This window comes from Bos grunniens, chromosome 12, assembly GCF_055505025.1.
Source record: "Bos grunniens cultivar Pamir isolate PY7600 chromosome 12, Bosgru_T2T1.0, whole genome shotgun sequence".
Taxonomy (NCBI): domain Eukaryota; kingdom Metazoa; phylum Chordata; class Mammalia; order Artiodactyla; family Bovidae; genus Bos; species Bos grunniens.
In genome coordinates, this window is record NC_141176.1 from 72,285,335 (window position 1) to 72,305,497 (window position 20,163).

Below are 20,163 nucleotides of genomic sequence, written 5' to 3' on the forward strand. Positions count from 1 at the left end.
TGCTGAATTAAAGAAGCCAGACACAAAAGGAATGAATACTCTGATTTCATTTATGTGAGGTTCCTAGAGTAGTCAAAGTCAAGAAGACTGGAAGTAGGATGGTGGTCTCCAGGGACTGGGGGAGGGGAAGTTGTTTCTTTAATGGGTATAGAATTTCAGTTTTAGAGGCAGGAAAAAAAAAAAAATCAAGCTTGGTTGCACAGCAGTGTGAATGTACTGAACACCAAACTGTCCACTTAAAGATAGTTAGGTAAAATTTTTGTTTGTAAATTTTTCATAATTAAGAGAAAACATAGCACCTTTGACATGCTTTGTAACTTGGGATCTGTATCTCATAGTACTTTGAGACTTTTTAAAATCAGGGAGCATATTGTTTTCAGAATGTGGCATTCTGCAGGACACAGAGAAGGTGCTGAGGGACTGCTGGTTGTGAGGGTGAGTGAGTTACACAGGTGTGAGCAAGCAGGAACCAGCACACACACACACACACACACATACGACAACTCCATAAATAACTGAAAGAACTGATCTTTAAAACTCTTACCACCCCAGATCCATCTAATGGCTGTAGCTGTAATTTAATGAATGAAACCCTTGTAACATGAAAGAATATTCAACTTAATGCCGAATGCTACCTAGGGAGCAGTTTCAGTTAGTCACAGGGCAAAAGCTCCCTCCTAATTATTTCCAGTTTCACTGTAGGTCAGGAAAAAGGTGAACTGCTGTGTCAGGAAAACATTAAACACAGCTCTTGATACAATCTTGTCCCTCAGAGTACTGTAGGTGATGTTTACTTACTCTCAGACAATGTGTCTGTTAGATTTTCTGTTGTAAATGTAATTCTGTTAACCTGCACTTGTCTTAAATTTTCCCCAAAGTTATAAAATGTGAATTATCTAAGAAACCCTGTAGTACAACTTAGAAACATAACAGATTCTTATTTCTCCTTCTTAAAACCTACAAATTATAGGATTACTGAGATTCTAAAATGATTGAGGGAAAAGTGAATTTGGAGAGTGAATTAATAACTGCAGTAAGTTGACTTTTGATCTGTGCCTTGGTCCACTCTCAGTATGACTGTTAGCTTCATTTCTGTGTTTGGAAATGATACCCGGGCAGTGTGTTCACGAATTGATTTCACCCCACCTGTGTAAATCCCAGGTTCCCTCTCCTGCTCATCTGTCCCAGCCCCAGTCACTCCAGGACACCCCTTTGGTGTTGGATTTGATTGAGAGAGGGGACATGAGAGTGAACCAGCCCAGCAGAAGTGGGGCTTTATTTTCTTTCCCTCATTTCCTCTTCTGTCCCGATTTCTAGAAGTTAGAGTCAATAGAAAAATATAGTAGGTACTATGCAGGATTTTAATCACAAAAGAAATAGCAAGTGAAAATAAAGAACCATGTAAAATATCATGTATGAAACGAGTTGCCAGTCCGGGTTCAATGCATGATACTGGATGCTTGGGGCTAGTGCACTGGGACGACCCAGAGGGATGGTATGGGGAGGGAGGAGGGTGGAGGGTTCAGGATGGGGAACACATGTATACCTGTGGTGGATTCATTTTTATATTTGGCAAAACTAATACAATTTTGTAAAGTTTAAAAAAAAAGAATAAATGAATAAATAAACTATTAAAAAAAAAGAAAATAAAAGAAAATAAAGAACCAGGACTCCCCTGGTGGTGCAGTGGGTAAGAATTCAGCTGGGGTGCAGGAAACACTGGTTCAATCCCTGGTCTGGGAAGATTCCACATGCCGTGGAGCAGCTAAGCCCTGCACCACAACTACTGAGCCCATGTTCCATAACTACTGAAGTCTTTGCACAGCAACAATAGAAACCCCCTCAGTGAGAAGCCCGTGCACTGCAGGAGTAGCCCCCACTCATCACTACTAGAGACAGCTCGTGGAAAGCAATCAAGACCCAGCGCAGCCAAACATAAAAAAAATCAACATGAGGTAAATAGTATCCTAGACTTCCTGGAGAGTCTGAAAATGGGCTGCATTTTTCATTTAGATGATTTTGTGGTTGATTTGATCATTTTAGACAGTCCTGAGCAATAAAGTATTTTCTAGCTCTTGAATTAGATCGATTACTCTTTGTTTTTGCTTACGGCTATTATTTGGATGATACATTTTTACAGATGCTTAGTAGTCTGTGCTATAATGTGCAAAAATATTAGTTTCTTACTTTTTTCCCCCCTTTTTACATATTTTCTTAAAAACCACTCCCCTCACTCCCAGATTGTCCCCCTTCTCCCGCCGGCTTCCTAATTCCCTGTGACTCAGGCTGTGGTGCCAGAGCCAGCAGCACCTGCATCTCCTGGAGCTCCTTAGAAAAGCAGAGTCTCAGTCTCACCCAGACCTCTTGACTCAGCTTTGCATCTGAACATGACCTCCTTTCTCTCCCATGGGCAGTTTTTGATGACTGATAACCAGTGATTCCCAAGAAATGTCCTTTGACAATTTAAAACTGAACTCAAGAATCCCCAAATCTCTCTTGTGACTGAGCAGGAGGTTCTAGAATGCTCTGTGCCACTATATTTTACTTTTTTTCTCTATAAATCATGCCTTTACATGATAATCTAATTCTGCATGATTCCGCTGTATTTCTTTGTGTCTTTCCAGTGGAGTCTGTTTTCATTATAGGCAGTTTTCATCCTGCTCCTGCCTTCCCCACACCAGCCTCCTGCAGGGACAAGAGGGATTCCCACAGGCTCAGCCCTGCCTGGACCCGGAGTCAAAGACAGACCAGTGTATGTGACCCATACACAGACCAAGCAGTGTGTGTGCGGCTCTTTCACCACCTCATGGGATCAGAAGGGAGTCCTGATGCCCCAAGCAGGGCATCAGGTCTGTTTGGCCTGTTCCCCAGGCACCATGTGTCCCACTTAGCTGTAGGTTTCTCTCTCAATCTGGCTGTGGGTGCTAGTTCTTTCTACTGACTGCCGGCCCACCTGACCTCAGGTACCCTCTTTTCTCCCACTCACATGGATGCCAGTGTCCACATCATGCTTTAACATGTAAGATCTCTATGGTAGGCCTGTTCCTTTAACTGCAACTACACCTCTCCTCACTTCCTCTGTTCTAGCTACATAGAGGGATACAATAAGGTGTCAGGCCATCCAGGTGATAAGGAGGCCCATCAGCAGATGGAAAAGAAGCCAACAGACATGGATTTGAGTCCCATCCTTCTACTTACTGGCTTTGATATTTCAGACAGACTAAGTCATCTAAGCCTCAATCTTTTCTTGTGCAAAATGGAAGTGATAGGATGTAACCTGTAGGGTTGATGTACAACTTAAACAACATAAGACATGTAAAGCACCCAGAGTAAATGCTTGGACAAAATGGTCATCATTTCCATAGGGTGTAAAATGACCAAAACCACTTACATTGTGGAAGGTTTCTATCCCATAAGAATGAGGTGTTGGCCATTTGAAGTTGTATTTACAGCTATAGGATCCATCTGCTGTGTCTGTCTCTCTCTGATTTACCTTATACCTAAATAATATGGTAATAGAGTTTCCATAAATTTCTCTGGCCTGAGTTAAAAATCTCAGCTTTCAGTGGAAGTTTGTCTCAGGACACCACAGGTAATACAAATAAGAAAAAGTCAAATCCAATACAGTCAAATCCAATCGAATTGATGTCAACAAATACAGTTTAGTTGAAGAAACAAGAAAATGTCTATATTAGCTTTGTAAGCTAGAATGAGGTCACAGTTTTTATAGACATTTATATAAAATTATATAACATCTGTTAGAGTTGGAACAAGCCCACATGAGGGGACAGGGAGAGCATTTTCAAGGAATTAGACATGTGAGACAGACTTAATGGCATGTGGTTAGGGTTTCAGCAGGTGGAAATGGGTGTGAAAGGCATTCCAGGAGGTGAGACCAGAATAAGCAAAAACACGATGCCCTGATCCAGTGAATGAAGACCTAGACACCTGCAAAACATCCGGGAAAATTAACTACCAAGGTTGTAACACGCATTTTTACATTCAACCCTCACCACTACCTACTGATGCCAAGGATTCTAATTCGTGTACATGAAGGATGGAGAGGTTACAGAGGACAGTTTTGTAGAAGAGATGTCCTGGGGTGGAGTGTTGGGTGCTGAGCTGGCAATCAGGAGCTTAATCTGAGAAGTGAGAGCACATGGACCTGAGTGGGCAGGTGCAGGCAGCAGGGAGCCAGGAGCTGTTATGCCTCCAGCAAGACATCCTGGGAAAGTGATTCCACTTTTTGAAATCAAGTTGATGTTGATTAAAACAAAGCTATAACCTGGATTTGTGAACGTGCAGGGAAATGGGTGGTAGTAAAAAATGGTAACATACTTCTGAATGGTAGGTTAGCAGCTTAACCACTTCATCTGAAAATGTTCATACTTTGTTGTTGTTGTTCAGGCACCTAGTCGTGTCTGACTCTTCACGACCCCATGGACTGACACACACCAGGCTTCTCTGTCCCTCACCATATCCTGGAGTTTGCCCAAGTTCTTGTTCGTTGTATCAGTGATGCCATCCAATGATCTTATCCTCTGTCATCCCCTTCTCCTCCTGCTTTCAATCTTTCCCAGCATCAGGGTCTTTTCCGATGAGTTGGCTCTTTATATCAGGTGGCCAAAGTATTTGAGTTTCAGCTTCAGTCCTTCCAATGAATATTCAGGACTGATTTCCTTGAGGATTGACTTGTTTGATCTCCTTGCTGTCCAAGGGGTTCACACTTGACTCTCAGCAATTTCATATCTGAGAGATTATGTGAAGGAAATGATTATGGTTGTTTGCAAATATTTAGCTTCAAGGATATTTAACACAGAGTTATTTATTATAGCTAACTATTTGACACTGCCTAAATATCTAGCATTAGAGGATTTCTTAAATAAATGATCACATGTACTATAATATTATGCAAGCATTAAAATAAATATTTTATGAAATATTTAATGAAAACACATATAACGGTATGTTCACATTAATCCCATTTTGTTTAAATATGTGAACTGTGTCCTTAAGAACACATGAAAAAATACAACAACAACAGAAAGAACACACACAGAAGCCTAGAAAGTAAAAAAATCATTTAAGACTGTTTTATTTTTTTGTTTTTTTCCAGAGTGCTGGGGTATAGCTAGCATTTATTTACTTTTCAAATTCATTTGCCCTGATTCTGATTAAGGAAAGAGTTTATTTTAATTTGTTTTTTAAACACTGTGAGCCTAGGAAAGATATAATGAGAGTAAAGTGGGGAAGATGGATGAAGGTGTTGTTTTGTGTGGAGCATTGGGTGTTGATTATGTTGAGTTTGATGTGTGAAGAGAGATCCAGGAGAAAGTGCTAATAAATGTCATCATCAGAGAGCAACCTGGTTAGACAAATGGAAAGGGGCCACTGCAAAGCAAATAACAGAAGATTTTCTCCAAGTGTCTTTATAATTGTATCTATTTATTTTTGGCTGGGCTGGGTCTCTGTTGCTGCTCGGGCTTTTCTCTAGTTGCCACATGTGAGCTTCTCACTGTGGTGTCTTCTCTTGTTAAGAGCATGGGCTATAGGGTGCAAGGGCTTCATTAGTTGTGGCATGTGGGCTCAACAGTTGTGGTTCCCATGTTCTAGAGCACAGGCTCAATAGTTGTGGTGCGCGGGCTCAGTTGCTTCACAGGAGGTGGGATTCTCTTGGACTAGGGATTGAACCCACATCTCCTGCATTGGCAGGCACATTCTTTACTACTGAGCCACCAGGGAAGTCCCCCACATGTCTTTAGATTGAAGAATGTAAGGTTACTGATACTGGTGACACTCTCCATGGGCAATTGGTAAACCCTTTGGTTACTCAGAAAAGACATTCAGACTATAGCTTTGATGACTGAACTCTGGAATAATCAGAGTCAGGTTTTCTTTGAGTTGCTTTTTTTCTCTTTGGGAGGCCTAGGGCCATGCAGCATGTGCGATCTTAGTTTCCTGACCAGGGATCGAATCCATGCCTCCTGCAGAGGAAGCACAGAATTTTAACCACTGTAATGAATCCCAGGGAAGTCCCCTGGTTTTTTAGTTCTCTTCACTGGAGTTTGGAACTCACAGTCCTGTGGTGATGAGCAGTCCTCAGTGCCCCTACATATCTCAGTCCATTTGCCCAAAGTTTACAGATGTTCATGTTTACACAGATGGATCAGTTTCAGTGGAGCTGATAACATGGGAACATAAACACATTCTCGCAGATCAGTTCTCACCTGTGTCCTGATGTGTGTTGATTTACATGTGAGAACACTCAGAGATACAGGCATACCTGTTAAACTGTGCTTCACAGATAATACTTTAAAAAATTGGACATTTATGGCAATGCTGTGTCAGTTCAGTTCAGTTCAGTCACTCAATCGTGTCTGACTCTTTGTGACCCCGTTAACCACAGCATGCCAGGCCTCCCTGTCCATCACCAATTCTCGGAATCCACCCAAACCCATGTCCATTGACTCGGTGATGTCATCCAACCATCTCATCCTCTGTCATCCCCTTTTCCTCCTGCCCTCAATCTTTCCCAGCATCAGGGTCTTTTCAAATGAGTCAGCTCTTCGCATCAGGTGGCCAAAGTATTGGAGTTTCAGCTTCAAAATCAGTCCTTCCAATGAACACCCAGGTCTGATCTCCCTTAGGATGGACTGGTTGGATCGCCTTGCAGTCCAAGGGACTCTTAAGAGTCTGCTCCAACACCACAGTTCAAAAGCATCAATTCTTCGGCGCTCAGCCTTCTTCACAATCCAACTCTCACATGCATACGTGACCACTGGAAAAACCATAGCCTTGACTAGATGGACCTTTGTTGGCAAAGTAATGTCTCTGCTTTTGAATATGCTATCTAGGTTGGTCATAACTTTCCTTCCAAGGAGTAAGCGTCTTTTAATTTCATGGCTGCAGTCACCATCTGCAGTGATTTTGGAGCCCAGAAAAATAAAGTCAGCCACTGTTTGCACTGTATCCCATCTATTTGCCATGAAGTGATGCGACCAGATGCCATGATCTTAGTTTTCTGAATGTTGAGTTTTAAGCCAACTTTTTCACTCTCCTCTTTCACTTTCATCAAGAGGCTCTTTAGTTCTTCTTCACTTTCTGCCGTAAGGTTGGTGTCATCTGCATATCTGAGGTTATTGATATTTCTCCAGGCAATCTTGATTCCAGCTTGTGCTTCCTCCAGCCCAGCGTTTCTCATGATGTACTCTGCATATAAGTTAAATAAGCAGGGTGACAATATACAGCCTTGACGTACTCCTTTTCCTATTTGGAACCAGTCTGTTGTTCCATGTCCAGTTCTAACTGTTGCTTCCTGACCTGCATATAGGTTTCTCAAGAGGCAGGTCAGGTGGTCTTGTATTCCCATCTCTTTCAGAGATCTCTTTCACAGATGACAATGACAGTGTCAGGCAAGTACAATGGCACCATTTTTCCTATAGCATTTGCTCACTTTATGTCTCTGTCACATTTTGATAATTTTTGCAATATTTAAAACCATTTTGTTATTATTATATTTATTATCAAGATCTGTGATCAGTGGTTGTTGATGTTACTACCCTATAAATGCTCAGCTGGTTAGCATTCTTTTAGCAATAAAATATTGGAAATTAAGGTATATACTATTACCTTATATAATGCTATTGTACATCATTAGACTACAGCATAGTATAAACAAACTTTATTTGCACAGAGAAACAAAAAATTCATATAACTTGCTTTATTTTGATATTCATATTGTTGAGGTGGTCTGGAGCCAAATACAAAATGTCTTTGAGGCCTGCCTGTAGACAGAACAGATGAGCCACATATATACACACTATGACCTGCCTGCATGCAGAGAATGGCACAGCTATATTATATGAATTAGGGATTAATGTAAGGTACAAAATGTCCTGAGAAGCCTGTATGCATATCAAGAAGCAACAGTTAGAACCAGACATGGAACAATGGACTGGTTCAAAATTGGGAGAGGAGTACTTCAAGGCTGTATATTGTTACCCTGCTTATTCAACTTACATGCAGAGTACAGCATGTGAAATGCTGGGCTGGATGAAGCTCACTCTGGAATCAAGGCTGCCAGGAGAAATATCAGTAACCTCAGATATGCAGACGATATCACCCAAATGGCAGAATGCAAAGAGGAACTAAAGAGCCTCTTGATGAAGGTGAAAGAGGAGAGTGAAAAAAGCTGGCTTAAAACTCAACATGCAGAAAACTAAGATCATTGCATCTGTTGCCATCACTTGATGGCAAATAGATGGGGAAACAATGGAAACAGTGATAGACTTTATTTTTTATGCTCCAAATCACTGTGGATGATGATGGCAGCCATGAAATTAGAAGACTCTTGCTCCTTGGTAGAAAAGCTATGACAAACCTAGACAACATATTAAAAAGCCGAGACATTACTTTGCTGACAAAGGTGCATCTAGTCAAAGCTATGGTTTTTCCAGTAGTCATGTATAGATATGAGAGTTGGGCACAAGAAGGCTGGGCACTGAAGAACTGATGCTTTTGAACTGGGGTGCTGGAGAAGACTCTTGAGAATCCCTTGGACAGCAAGGAGATCAAACCAGTCAATCCTAAAGAAAATCAACCCTGAATATTCATTGAAAGAAATGATGCTGAAGCTGAAGCTTCAGTACTTTGAAGAGCCATTTCATTGGAAAAGAACCTGATGCTGGGAAAGATTGAAGGCAGGAGGAGAATGAGATGACAGAGGATGAGATGGTTGGGTGGCATCACCAATTCAATGGACATGAATTTGAGCAAGCTCCAGGAGATGGTGAAGGACAGGAAAACCTGGCATGCTGCAGTCCATGGGGTCGCAAATAGTTGGACATAACTGAGTGACTGAACAACAAAATGTCTTATAGTCATTGTATTATCTTTATAAGATAGTAAAATTAGCTAAACCCACTTTTCTTATGTTTAATCCCTATAAAGATAAATTCATTTTTGAAATGTCATGATTGATTTGACAGACTAAGATTTGAAACTTTAGAAGTATTCAAATCAGAAAACATGAAACGTTCTAAGCATTCTGATTATATTGCTCAGAAAGATTTAGTTGTTCTTTTTTTAAAGTCATGAGTTTTAAAACTTTACTGATTTATAAATGATCCAAGCATATCTTACACTGTCATCAATTCCAGATTTTAAATAGAGATGAAATCATCTCTTGGAAAGCTTCCTTCAGAGAATTTGCAGTTGGGCTTCCCTGGTGGCTCAGATGGTAAAGAATCTGCCTGCAATGTAGGAGACCTGGGATCCATCCCTGGGTCAGGAAGATCCCCTTGAGTAGGAAATGGCAACCCACTCAAGTACTCTTGCCTGGAGAAGTTCATGGACAGAGGAGCCTGGCAGTCTACAGTCCATCGGGTTGCAAAGAGTTGGACACAAGTGAATGACTAATACTTTCTTTCACTTAAAAGTTTGTTGATAAAATAGGCCAGTTTCTGCATATATATATTTGAATGTGGTTTTATTCACCACCAGCATTTTGCTTGGGAGAAGGAAATGGCAACCCACCCCAGTATTCTTGCCTGGAGAATCCCATGGACAGAGGAGCCTGGCAGGCTACAGTCCATGGGATTGCAAGTGTCCGACACTACTCAACAACTAAACCACCAAACACCAGCATTTTACCTACCTTGTATTGATTCTTGTCTTACTGTTAATGCATTTAATTTCTCTCTGCTTTGGTTTTAATAAATAGACTGACACTTGACATGTGTCTTTCCAAGGTTCAGTTGTAAGTATTAATGTATTAATAAAATGCCTTTTGAACTGCTCCGATGAAGGGTCTCATGTAAATAGCAAACTTTATTTGTATCATTGTTAATCTCATTATGGACATTTTGTCTCCTGACCTCTGTCTTTCAAGACTGAGACCTGCATTTTATATTTGAAGATGTTTCCTTTCAAGATAGAATATAATTAAGATATTTAATATCAGGAAGTGATTTCATTTTTCTACCGAAGAATAATTCCTTTTAAATAAATAAAATATCCCTGAGAAAGTGAGCACTTGTTTGTGTATAACACTTCTGACTTGAATGTCAACATTTCTGTAAAATTACCCATGTAATTCTCAAGGTCAAAATACCCAGAGAGTAGGAATAAAACTAACTGAAAAGCTGACTTCTTATGGACCACCTAGGAGACTGCTAGTTTTTCACTGCAGGCAGATTATTTTTTTTTTAGGTCTTCTTCCTTTATTTATGAATTCTAGTTACACACACACACACACACACACAAACTGCATACACATACATGTCTCTCCCTTTAACATACCACATAATGATCAATTCAGTTCAGTTCAGTCACTCAGTCATGTCTAACTCTTTGCAACCCCATGGACTGCATCACGCCAGGCCTCCCTGTCCATCACCAACTCCAGGAGTTCACCCAAACTCATGTCCATTGAGTTGGTGATGCCATCTAACCATCTCATCCTCTGTCGTCCCCTTCTGCTCCTTATAATTATAGAAAACAGTTTTCAGCACATTAAATATTTATTCAGGGAAATCTAAATAAAATTGCCTGACATTTTTAGAAGGTATGAAATTCACTATATATTGTATATTCCTGGGATGATGGTGATCTCAATCAGGGACATTTGTGACTTTCCATCATTTTTGGTTGCCACTATTTGGGGGTTGCGTCTGGTATTAGTGGGTTCATGTCTACTGTTAATCATTCTACAATATTCAGGACAGGTCCCCCACCCTCAACGATGAATTATCTGGTCCAAAATGTCAGCAGGGCCATGCTTGAGAAACTTATGAAGTTACTCAGTCATGTCTGACTCTTTGTGACCCCATGAACTGTAGCCCTCCAGACTCCTCTGTCCATGGGATTCAGCAGGCAAGAATACTGGAGTGGTTTGCCATTTCCTTCTCCAGCGGATCTTCCTGACCCGGGGATCGAACCCAGGTCTTCTGCACTGCAGCCAGATGCTTTACCATCTGAGCCACCAGGGCAGCCCTGAGAAACTTACAGGCTACTCTTTATATATAATTGAACTTTTAAGATTCATCTTCAACAATCAGGGTTCTCCTGGGTTTTGTGTGTCCTGTTGATTCTTCATCCCCCTGGGTCTCTTTACAGCTTGGCATCGTGGGAAGAACAGGAGCTGGAAAAAGTTCCCTCACTGCTGCCCTTTTTAGATTGTCAGAACCTGAAGGCAGCATTTATATTGATGGGATCTTGACAAACAGTATTGGACTTCATGATTTAAGGAAGAAAATTTCAGTTGCACTTCAGGTATGCACAGCAGAACACTGTCACATGTTCCTTTTATAAGGTATCTAATTTTAAGTGTTTTTAATTTTTTTTTTCAAATTAAGTGAATGAGTTGATCCTTTTTTTCCCAATAGAGCATATTTTTAGCAGCAGGTATTTTCAGCAGATACTTTCATCAGATACCAGGTTTTGTTTTTTTGTTCATTTGTTAGTTTCATGTACATGTGATTTAATAACTGAGATAGATTTCTTGACTCAGACTTTCTCAGTTTACACAAGTTTATTCACTGATAATCATATAATTCTGAGAACAGGGGGACAAATGGTTTGTTTAGTGCTGGAGAGGCTCCTATAGGGAAACATGAATTTTATTAATAAGTGTCTTACAGATGGAATTTTGCTGTGAGAAATGAGGACTTCTTTTCAAAAGTTATTATTACTTCCTTGGAAACTTTCTGTGAAACTGTGGGGCTTTGAGAATTATAGTATACATAGATGATTTGGGGAGACTTTGACAATTCAGCCATTAATGAATAATTTTCACCAGGGAGGCAATACAGAATAATAAGGAAGAGCAGAAGACTCAGAATTCTGTCTCTATATACCTTGGTTTTCTCTGTCTAACAAGGCTGATAATGATATCACCCCCTCAATCTGTTGTGAGGACAAAAGAGGTCAGTGAGGGTGAAGTGCTTCATGTAGACCCATATGTGCCTGCTGTGATGGTGGAGTGTTGAGTTGGCCATCTCTTCCTGGGATCTGATTCTGTTTTCTTTTCTTCTTCTTCGTAAAGTAGTATAACTTTCAGGGAGAGTTTTGGAGACTGGGTTATATGCAGGGTAGACACTCCTGTCATTTCTTGTGGTTCATTCACTCAACATAATTATGTGATATTTACTGAGAAATTACTATCCTCCAGGTATATAGCCAAGGGCAACATAGGCCCTGTGTCCTCATCTATCCTCTTGCCTTCTGCTTTGACAGACTTGCACGATACTGGATGCTTGGGGCTAGTGCACTGGGACAACCCAGAGGGATGGTATGGGGAGGGAGGAGGGAGGAGGGTTCAGGATGGGGAACACATGTATACCTGTGGCGGATTCATTTTGATATTTGGCAAAACTAATACAAGTTTGTAAAGTTTAAAAATAAAATAAAAATTAAAAAAAAAAGAGTTTTAATTTATATACTTAGTAATCTTCCACCCCTCAAAGGAAGCCCAGAAAAATACCCTCTTGAGATGAGAAACAGAAAGGAGATGAGAAAGAATGTGCCAGGCAAATGTGCTTCCTGGAATGTGAGAGTAATGTGTCCTGAAATACCAGTTTATCAGGAAGCATGTATAACATGGAAACCAAAGGAAGGCAAATGTGGACTTGGGTACAGCTGTTGCTACCTGCCCGTGACCTTGAAAATACCTGGAATTACTCTAAGTACTTTTAAAACCAAGATATTATTTTCAGACTCTAGTGAAATGCCACCTCACACCCCTTAAGATGTCTGCTATCAAAGAAAAGAGAGAGGAAAAAAAGAAAATGACAAGTGTTGACAGGGCTGTGGAGAAATTAGAATCCTGTTCATTGCTGATAGGAATGTGAAATAGTGCAGCTACTATGGAAATCAACTTGGTGGTTGCTCTGAAAAGTTAAAGATGGAATGATCATATGACCTGGCAATTCTACTTCAGAGTATAAACTCAAAAGAAGTGAAAGAAAAGTCTTGAAGAGATACTGGAACATGCATGTTATAGCAGCATTATTCTCAATAGCAAAAAGGTGGAGGCACCCAAGGGTTCATTGATAGATGAATCAACAAGCAAAATGTAGTGCATATACATACAGTAGAATATTACTCAGCTTTAAAAAAGAAGAAACTTCTGACACATGCTAGAGCACAGATGAACCTTGAGAAAATTAAGCTAAGTGAGATAAGTCACTTACAAAGGACAAATACTGTATGATTCTAACAGGAGGTACCTAGAGTAGTAAACAGCTATGAAAAGAAGAGAAGCGAAAGGCAAAGGAGAAAAGGAAAGATATACCAAATGCATAGTTCCAAAGAATAGTAAGAAAAGATAAAAAAAAAAAAAAAAAAAAAAACCTTCCTCAGTGATCAGTGCAAAGAAATAGAGGAAAACAATAGAATGGGAAAGACTAGAGATTTCTTCAAGAAAATTAGAGATACCAAGGGAATTTTTCATACAAAGATGGGCACAATAAAAGACAGAAATGGTATGGACTTAACAGAAGCAGAAGATATTAAGACAAGATGGCAAGAATACACAGAAGAACTGTACAAAAAAGATCTTCATGACCCACATAATCACAATGGTGTGATCACTCATCAAGAGCCAGACATCCTGGAATGAAAAGTCAAGCGGGCCTTAGGAAGCATCACTATGAACAAAGCTAGTGGAGGTGATGAAATTTCAGTTGAGCTATTTCAAATCCTGAAAGATGATGCTGTGAAAGTGCTGGACTCAATAAAACAGTGACTTTGGAAAACTCCCCAGTTGCTACAGGACTGCAAAAGTTCAGTTTTCATTTCAATCCCAAAGAAAGGCAATGCCAAAGAATGCTCAAACTGCTGCACAATTGCATTCATCTCACACACTAATGGTAGAAGGCAGTGGCACCCCACTCCAGTACTCTTGCCTGGAAAATCCCATGGACAGAGGAGCCTGGTAGGCTGCAGTCCATGGGGTCGCTAGGAGTCAGACACGACTGAGCAACTTCACTTTCACTTTTCACTTTCATGCATTGGAGAAGGAAATGGCAACCCACTCCAGTATTCTTGCCTGGAGAATCCCAGGGGCTGCCGTCTATGGGGTAGCACAGAGTGGGACATGACTGAAGTGACTTAGCAGCGGCAGCAGCAGCAGCACACACTAACAAATTAATGCTCAAAATTCTGCAAGCCAGGCTTCAACAGTATGTGAACCGTGAACTTCCAGATGTTGAAGCTGGATTTAGAAAAGGCAGAGGAACCAGAGATCAAATTGCCAGCACCCGCTGGATCATCACAAAAGCGAGAGAGTTCCTGAAAAAAAATTATTTCTGCTTTATTGACTATGCTAAAGCCTTTGTAGATCACAACAAACTGAAAAACTCTTAGAGAGATGGGAATACCAGACCACCTGACCTGCCTCCTGAGAAATCTGTATGAAGATCAGGAAGCAGCAGTTAGAACTGGACATGGGACAACAGACTGGTTCCAAATAGGGAAAGGAGTACATCAAGGCTGTATATTCTCACCCTGCTTATTGAACTTATATGCAGTGTACATCATGAGAAACGCTGGGCTGGATGAAGCATCAAGACTACCGGGAGAAACATCAATAACCTCAGATATGCAGATGACACCACCCTTTTGACAGAAAGTGAAGAAGAACTAAAGAGTCTCTTGATGAAAGTGAAAGAGGAGAGTGAAAAAGTTGGCTTAAAGCTCAACATTCAGAAAATGAAGATCATGGCATGTGGTCCCATCACTCCATGGAAAATAGACGGTGAAACAGTGGAAATCATGACAGACTTTATTCTGGGAGCTCCAAAATCACTGGAGATTGTTACCACAGCCATGAAATTAAAAGACACTCCTTGGAAGGAAAGTTATGGCCAACCTAGACAGCATATTAAAAAGCAGGGACATTATTTTGCCAGCAAAGGTCTGTCTAGTCAAGGCTATGGTTTTTCCAATAGTCATGTATAGATGTGAGATTTGGACTATAAAGAAGGCTGAGTGCCAAAGAATTGATGCTTTTGAACTGTGGTGTTGGAGAAGACTCTTGCAAGTTCCTTGGATGGCAAGGAGATCCAACCAGTCCATCCTAAAAGAAATCAGTCCTGAATATTCACTGGAAGTACTGATGCTAAAGCTGAAACTCCAGGACTTTGGCCACCTGATGTGAAGAGCTGACTCATTTGAATTTGAAAAGACCCTGATCCTGGGAAAGATTGAGGGCAGGAGGAGAAGGGGATGACAGAGGATGAGATAGCTGGATGCCATCACCGACTCAATGGACATGAGTTTGGGTAAACTCCGGTAGTTGGTGATGGTCAGGGAGGCCTAGCGTGCTGCAGTCCATGGGGTCACAAAGAGTGGACACAACTGAGTGACTGAACTGAGAACAGTAAATTCAGGGATACAAGATGTAGAATGTTGTGTGCCAGGAGTGGCCAGGAGAGGGGAGTTGTTGTTTAATGGGTACAGATTTTCAGTTCTTCAAGATGAAAGGAGATCTATGACTGGATGGTGGTGATGGCTGTACGACAATATGAATGTATTTAATACCAATGAACTGTGCACTTAAAGCAGTTAATCTAGAAAATTTAATGTGTATTTTATCACAGTTATAACATTTTTGTCAAAGGTATCCCTTTAAGGAAAAATGAGACCAACTTTTGAGCACATTCAGCCCCCATATTTAAAGATTTCCTGTGACTATTAGATTTATGACTTGTGGTTACAATAGAAAATAAATGAGCTTAGATTCCCAAGTTTTATGTCTTGATGGTACTCATCTCTGAAATGGCCATATAATATTAGTTAGTAGAAATAAAGGGCATGTCTGTAAAGTCCTTTTATATCCTTGGATGCAAAGCTTTAGAAACATGCCCTGCATTATTTTGGCATATGGTCCCATCACTTCATGGGAAATAGATGGGGAAACAGTGGAAACAGTGTCAGACTTTATTTTGGGGGGCTCCAAAACAACTGCAGATGGTGATTGCAGCCATGAAATTAAAAGACGCTTACTCCTTGGAAGGAAAGTTATGACCAACCTAGATATTATATTCAAATGTAGAGGCATTACTTTGCCAACAAAGGTCTGTCTAGATAAGCCTATGGTTTTTCTAGTGGTCATGTATGGATGTGAGAGCTGGACTGTGAAGAAAGCTGAGTGCCGAAGAATTGATGCTTTTGAACTGTGGTGTTGGAGAAGACTCTTGAGAGTCCCTTGGACTGTGAGGTGATCCAACCAGTCCATCCTAAAGGAGATCAGTCCTGGGTGTTCATTGGAAGGACTGATGCTAAAGCTGAAACTCCAGTACTTTGGTCACCTCATGTGAAGAGTTGACTCATTGGAAAAGACCCTGATGCTGGGAGGGATTGGGGGCAGGAGGAGAAGGGGACGACAGAGGATGAGATGGCTGGATGGCATCACCAACTCGATGGACATAGGTTTGAGTGAACTCCAGAATTTGGTGATGGACAGGGAGGCCTGGCATGCTGTGATTCATGGGGTCACAAAGAGTCGGACACGACTGAGCGACTGAACTGAACTGAATAGGAAAATGTTGTATGCTTGTGTACATAAAATAACTCTGTAAATAAATAGCATTAGATGATTCTTGGGCTGCCAATAATGTTTGGAAGTACATCTGAGTAAAGACTAAACATGCTTTGACAACAGCATGTTTTGGTTCTGTTCCGTCCTTTGAGCATGTTCTAGGTACATACTCCAGAGAGAGTGTTTACAAAGTAGTGCTAAGCTTTGTATCCATGTAGATTCCACTTTATATGCCTTTGTCTCCAAGGTGCAGTGTTGGTTGATTAAAGAGAAAGAATCTTGAGAGAACTTGCAATGCATAAAGATTCCCAGGAAGCCATTCAGGAGGCAGACAGGGGTAGAATGTTTCAGAGTGTAGACCAAGTGTTTCTGTGGCTCACAGTATATTCCTACTCTGCCTCGTCAACTGTGGGACCTTGATGATGTCACTCGGCTACCAAGCTTCAACATCCTTGTCCTTAAACCTGGTATGGAAATAATTGACCTACAGATTTGTTGTGAAGATGTAACTTAGTGAGGTAGTGTTTGTGCCCATGTTTCATTCTTGGGAATGCTCAGTCATCAGGAATTGTTATTCTTAAAAATCAGGACACTGGCCTTTCAAGTGTAATTTCTACTTAAGTAAAGAGAACTGAAATGACTTTATTCTTTAATTTCTGTTTATGTGTTCTTGGTCTTTGGTGATTTTCTTTATATTTATCCTTTTTTTTATTTAATTTTATTTTTTAACTTTACAATGTTGTATTGGTTTTGCCATATATTGTAATGAATCCGCCACAGGTATACATGTGTTCCCCATCCTGAACCTTCCTCCCTCCTCCCTCCCCATACCATCCCTCTGGGTCGTCCCAGTGCACCAGCCCCAAGCATCCAGTATCATGCATCGAACCTGGACTAAAAACTCCAATTGAAATAAATAAATATATTAAAAAAAATAAAAATAAAATGCAGCTGAAAGGCAAAAAAAAAAAAAAAAAAAACACCACTAAATTGTTTACATAAATATGAATAGTAAAGCAAGGAAACAAAATAAAACCACACACAAAAACACAATAGGACTTTGGGGAAAAAGCATAACAGAGAAATGTATCTAAAATTTTCCACCAAGAGCAAGAAATCAGACTAAACTATTTTTGTATTTTGACTTCTGGCTTTTCTCCCACAGCTTCTTTCCTGACCATCAACTTGTACACACTCTTATTTTCCAATCCCCCACCAAGACCTCCAGCCTTTTTCTCAGCCCTCCCCACATTCTTACCTATTTTCTTTCTGTCTTTGAGGACAGGGCCTATATCTCTCATTTTGTTTCTCTAGTGTTTGTTAGAGTCCCTGACAAGTTACACAAGTTACAGTCCCTTACAAGTTACACAAGTATGAATAATAATTCCTAACATTTATGGAATCATTAACACATTTTAATTCCTTATTCCACCATTTCCTGCTAAATCCTCAAAATTTGTTGTTATCCTTATCTGACAGATTTAAAAACTGAGTCACTGGGAGCTTATCCTACTTATCAAGTAAGGGGCAGAGCCAGGATTCAAATGTTATGTGTGTCTGTTTTTTAAGTTGAAGTATAGTTGATTCACAGTGTTTCAATTGAACAGCAGAGTTTCAGGTTTTTTTTTTTTTTTTTATAAATTTACTTATTTTAATTGGAGGTTAATTACTTTACAATATTGTATTGGTTTGGCTATACATCAACATGAATCCGCCACGGGTATACACGTGTTCCCCATCCTGACCCCTCCTCCCACCTACCTCCCTGTACCATCCCTCTGGGTCATCCCAGGGCACCAGCCCCAAGCATTCTGTATTCTGCATTGAACCTGGACTGGCGATTCGTTTCGTATATGATATTATACATGTTTCAGTGACATTCTCCCAAGTGATCCCACCCTCGCCCTCTCCCACAGTCCAAAAGACTGTAGAGTTTCAGTTATATATATATATATATATATATATATATATATATGTATATATATATATGTGTGTGGGGGGGTATATATATACACATATATATTCTTTTTCAGATCCTTTTATCATAGGCTATTGCAAGATATTACATATAGTTCCCTGTTCTATAAAATAGATTGTTTTTATCTATTTTGTATATAGTACTGTGTATCTATTAATCCCATATTTCTAATATATTCCTCCCCATCACTTTCCTCTTTGGTAACTGTTAATTTGTTTTATATGTCTGTGCATCTATCTCTGTGTTGTAAATAAGTTCATTTCTGTCATTTTTAAGATTCCACATATAAGTGATCTTAGATGCTATCTGTCTTTCTTTGATTTATTTCACCTAGTCTGATAATCTCTGGGTCCATTCCTGTCATTGCAAGTGGCATTCTTTATTTCTTTTTTTTATGGCTTATAATATTTAATTGTGTGTGTGTGTGTGTGTGTGTGTGTGTGTGTGTGTAGCACATCTTCTTTATCCATTCATCTGTCCATGGACATCAGTTCAGTTCAGTCACTTAGTCGTGTCCAACTCTTTGCAAGCCCATCTACTGCAACACCCTAGGCCTCCCTGTCCATCAGCAACTCCTGGAGCCTACTCAAACTCATGTTCATAGAGTCAGTGATGCCATCCAACCATCTCATCCTCTGTCATCCCCTTCTGCTTCTGCCCTCAGTCTTTCCCAGCATGAGGGTCTTTTCCAGTGAGTCAGTTCTTCTCATCAGGCAGTCAAAATATTGGAGTTTCAGCTTCAACATCAGTCCTTCCAATGAATATTCAGGAGTGATTTCCTTTAAGATGGACTGGTTGTATCGCCTTGCAGTCCAAGGGACTCTGAAGCATCTTCTCCAACACCACAGTTCAAAACCATCAAATTTTCAGCACTCAGCTTTCTTTATAGTCCAAAGATTTATGTTCATGGACATATCTTGGCTATTGTAAGTAGTTTTGCTGTAAACACTGAGGTGCATGTATCTTTTTGAATTAGAGTTTTTTCCTTTTCCCAGATATATGCTGAGGAGTAAATTGCTGTATCACATGGTAACTCTTTTTTGTTTTTTTAAGAAACCTCCATACTGTTTCCCACAATAATTGAAACAGTTTACATTTCCACAAACAGTGTATGAGGGTCCTATTTTCTCCACACTCTCTCCAGAATTTATTTGTAGACGTTTAAATGAAGGCCATTCTGACTAGTGTAAAGTCATACCTTGTAGTTTTGATCTTCATTTCTCTTATTGTTAGTGATATTCAGTATCTTTTCATGTGCCTATTGGCCATCTGTATGTATTCTTTGGATAAATGTCTGTTTAGGTCTTCTACCCATTTTTTGATTGAGTTTTTTGTTTCTTTGATATTGAGCTGATAATCTGTTGTATATATGGAAATCTGTTGCACTTATATAGACTAAAAACAAAGTATCAGAAAGAAAAATTAAGAAAGCAATCCCATTGGCCAACACATCAAAGGAAAGGAAAAAGAAAACAACACTACGAATACCTAGGAATAAACCTACCTAAGGGTGTTCTTTGGAAGGAATGATGCTAAAGCTGAAACTCCAATACTTAGGACACCTCATGTGAAGAGTTGACTAATTGGAAAAGACTCTGATGCTGGGAGGTATTGGGGGCAGGAGGTAAAGGGGACGACAGAGGAT

The 20,163-nt window shown here is 40.1% G+C and overlaps 1 protein-coding gene across 3 annotated transcripts in view; it reads left to right on the forward strand.

The window, feature by feature from the left end:
- LOC147361883 (ATP-binding cassette sub-family C member 4-like) overlaps window positions 1–20,163 on the forward strand; it is a 228,636-nt gene that overhangs the window by 109,626 nt on the left and 98,847 nt on the right. The window contains exon 26 of one of the 3 annotated variants that reach the window (XM_086328629.1): window positions 11,116–11,271. The exons of the other annotated variants lie outside the window; for them this stretch is intronic. Within the exon in view, the coding sequence (XP_086184755.1) occupies window positions 11,116–11,271 (156 nt within the window). The remainder of the gene's footprint in view (window positions 1–11,115; window positions 11,272–20,163) is intronic. 3 annotated transcript variants of the gene reach the window in all.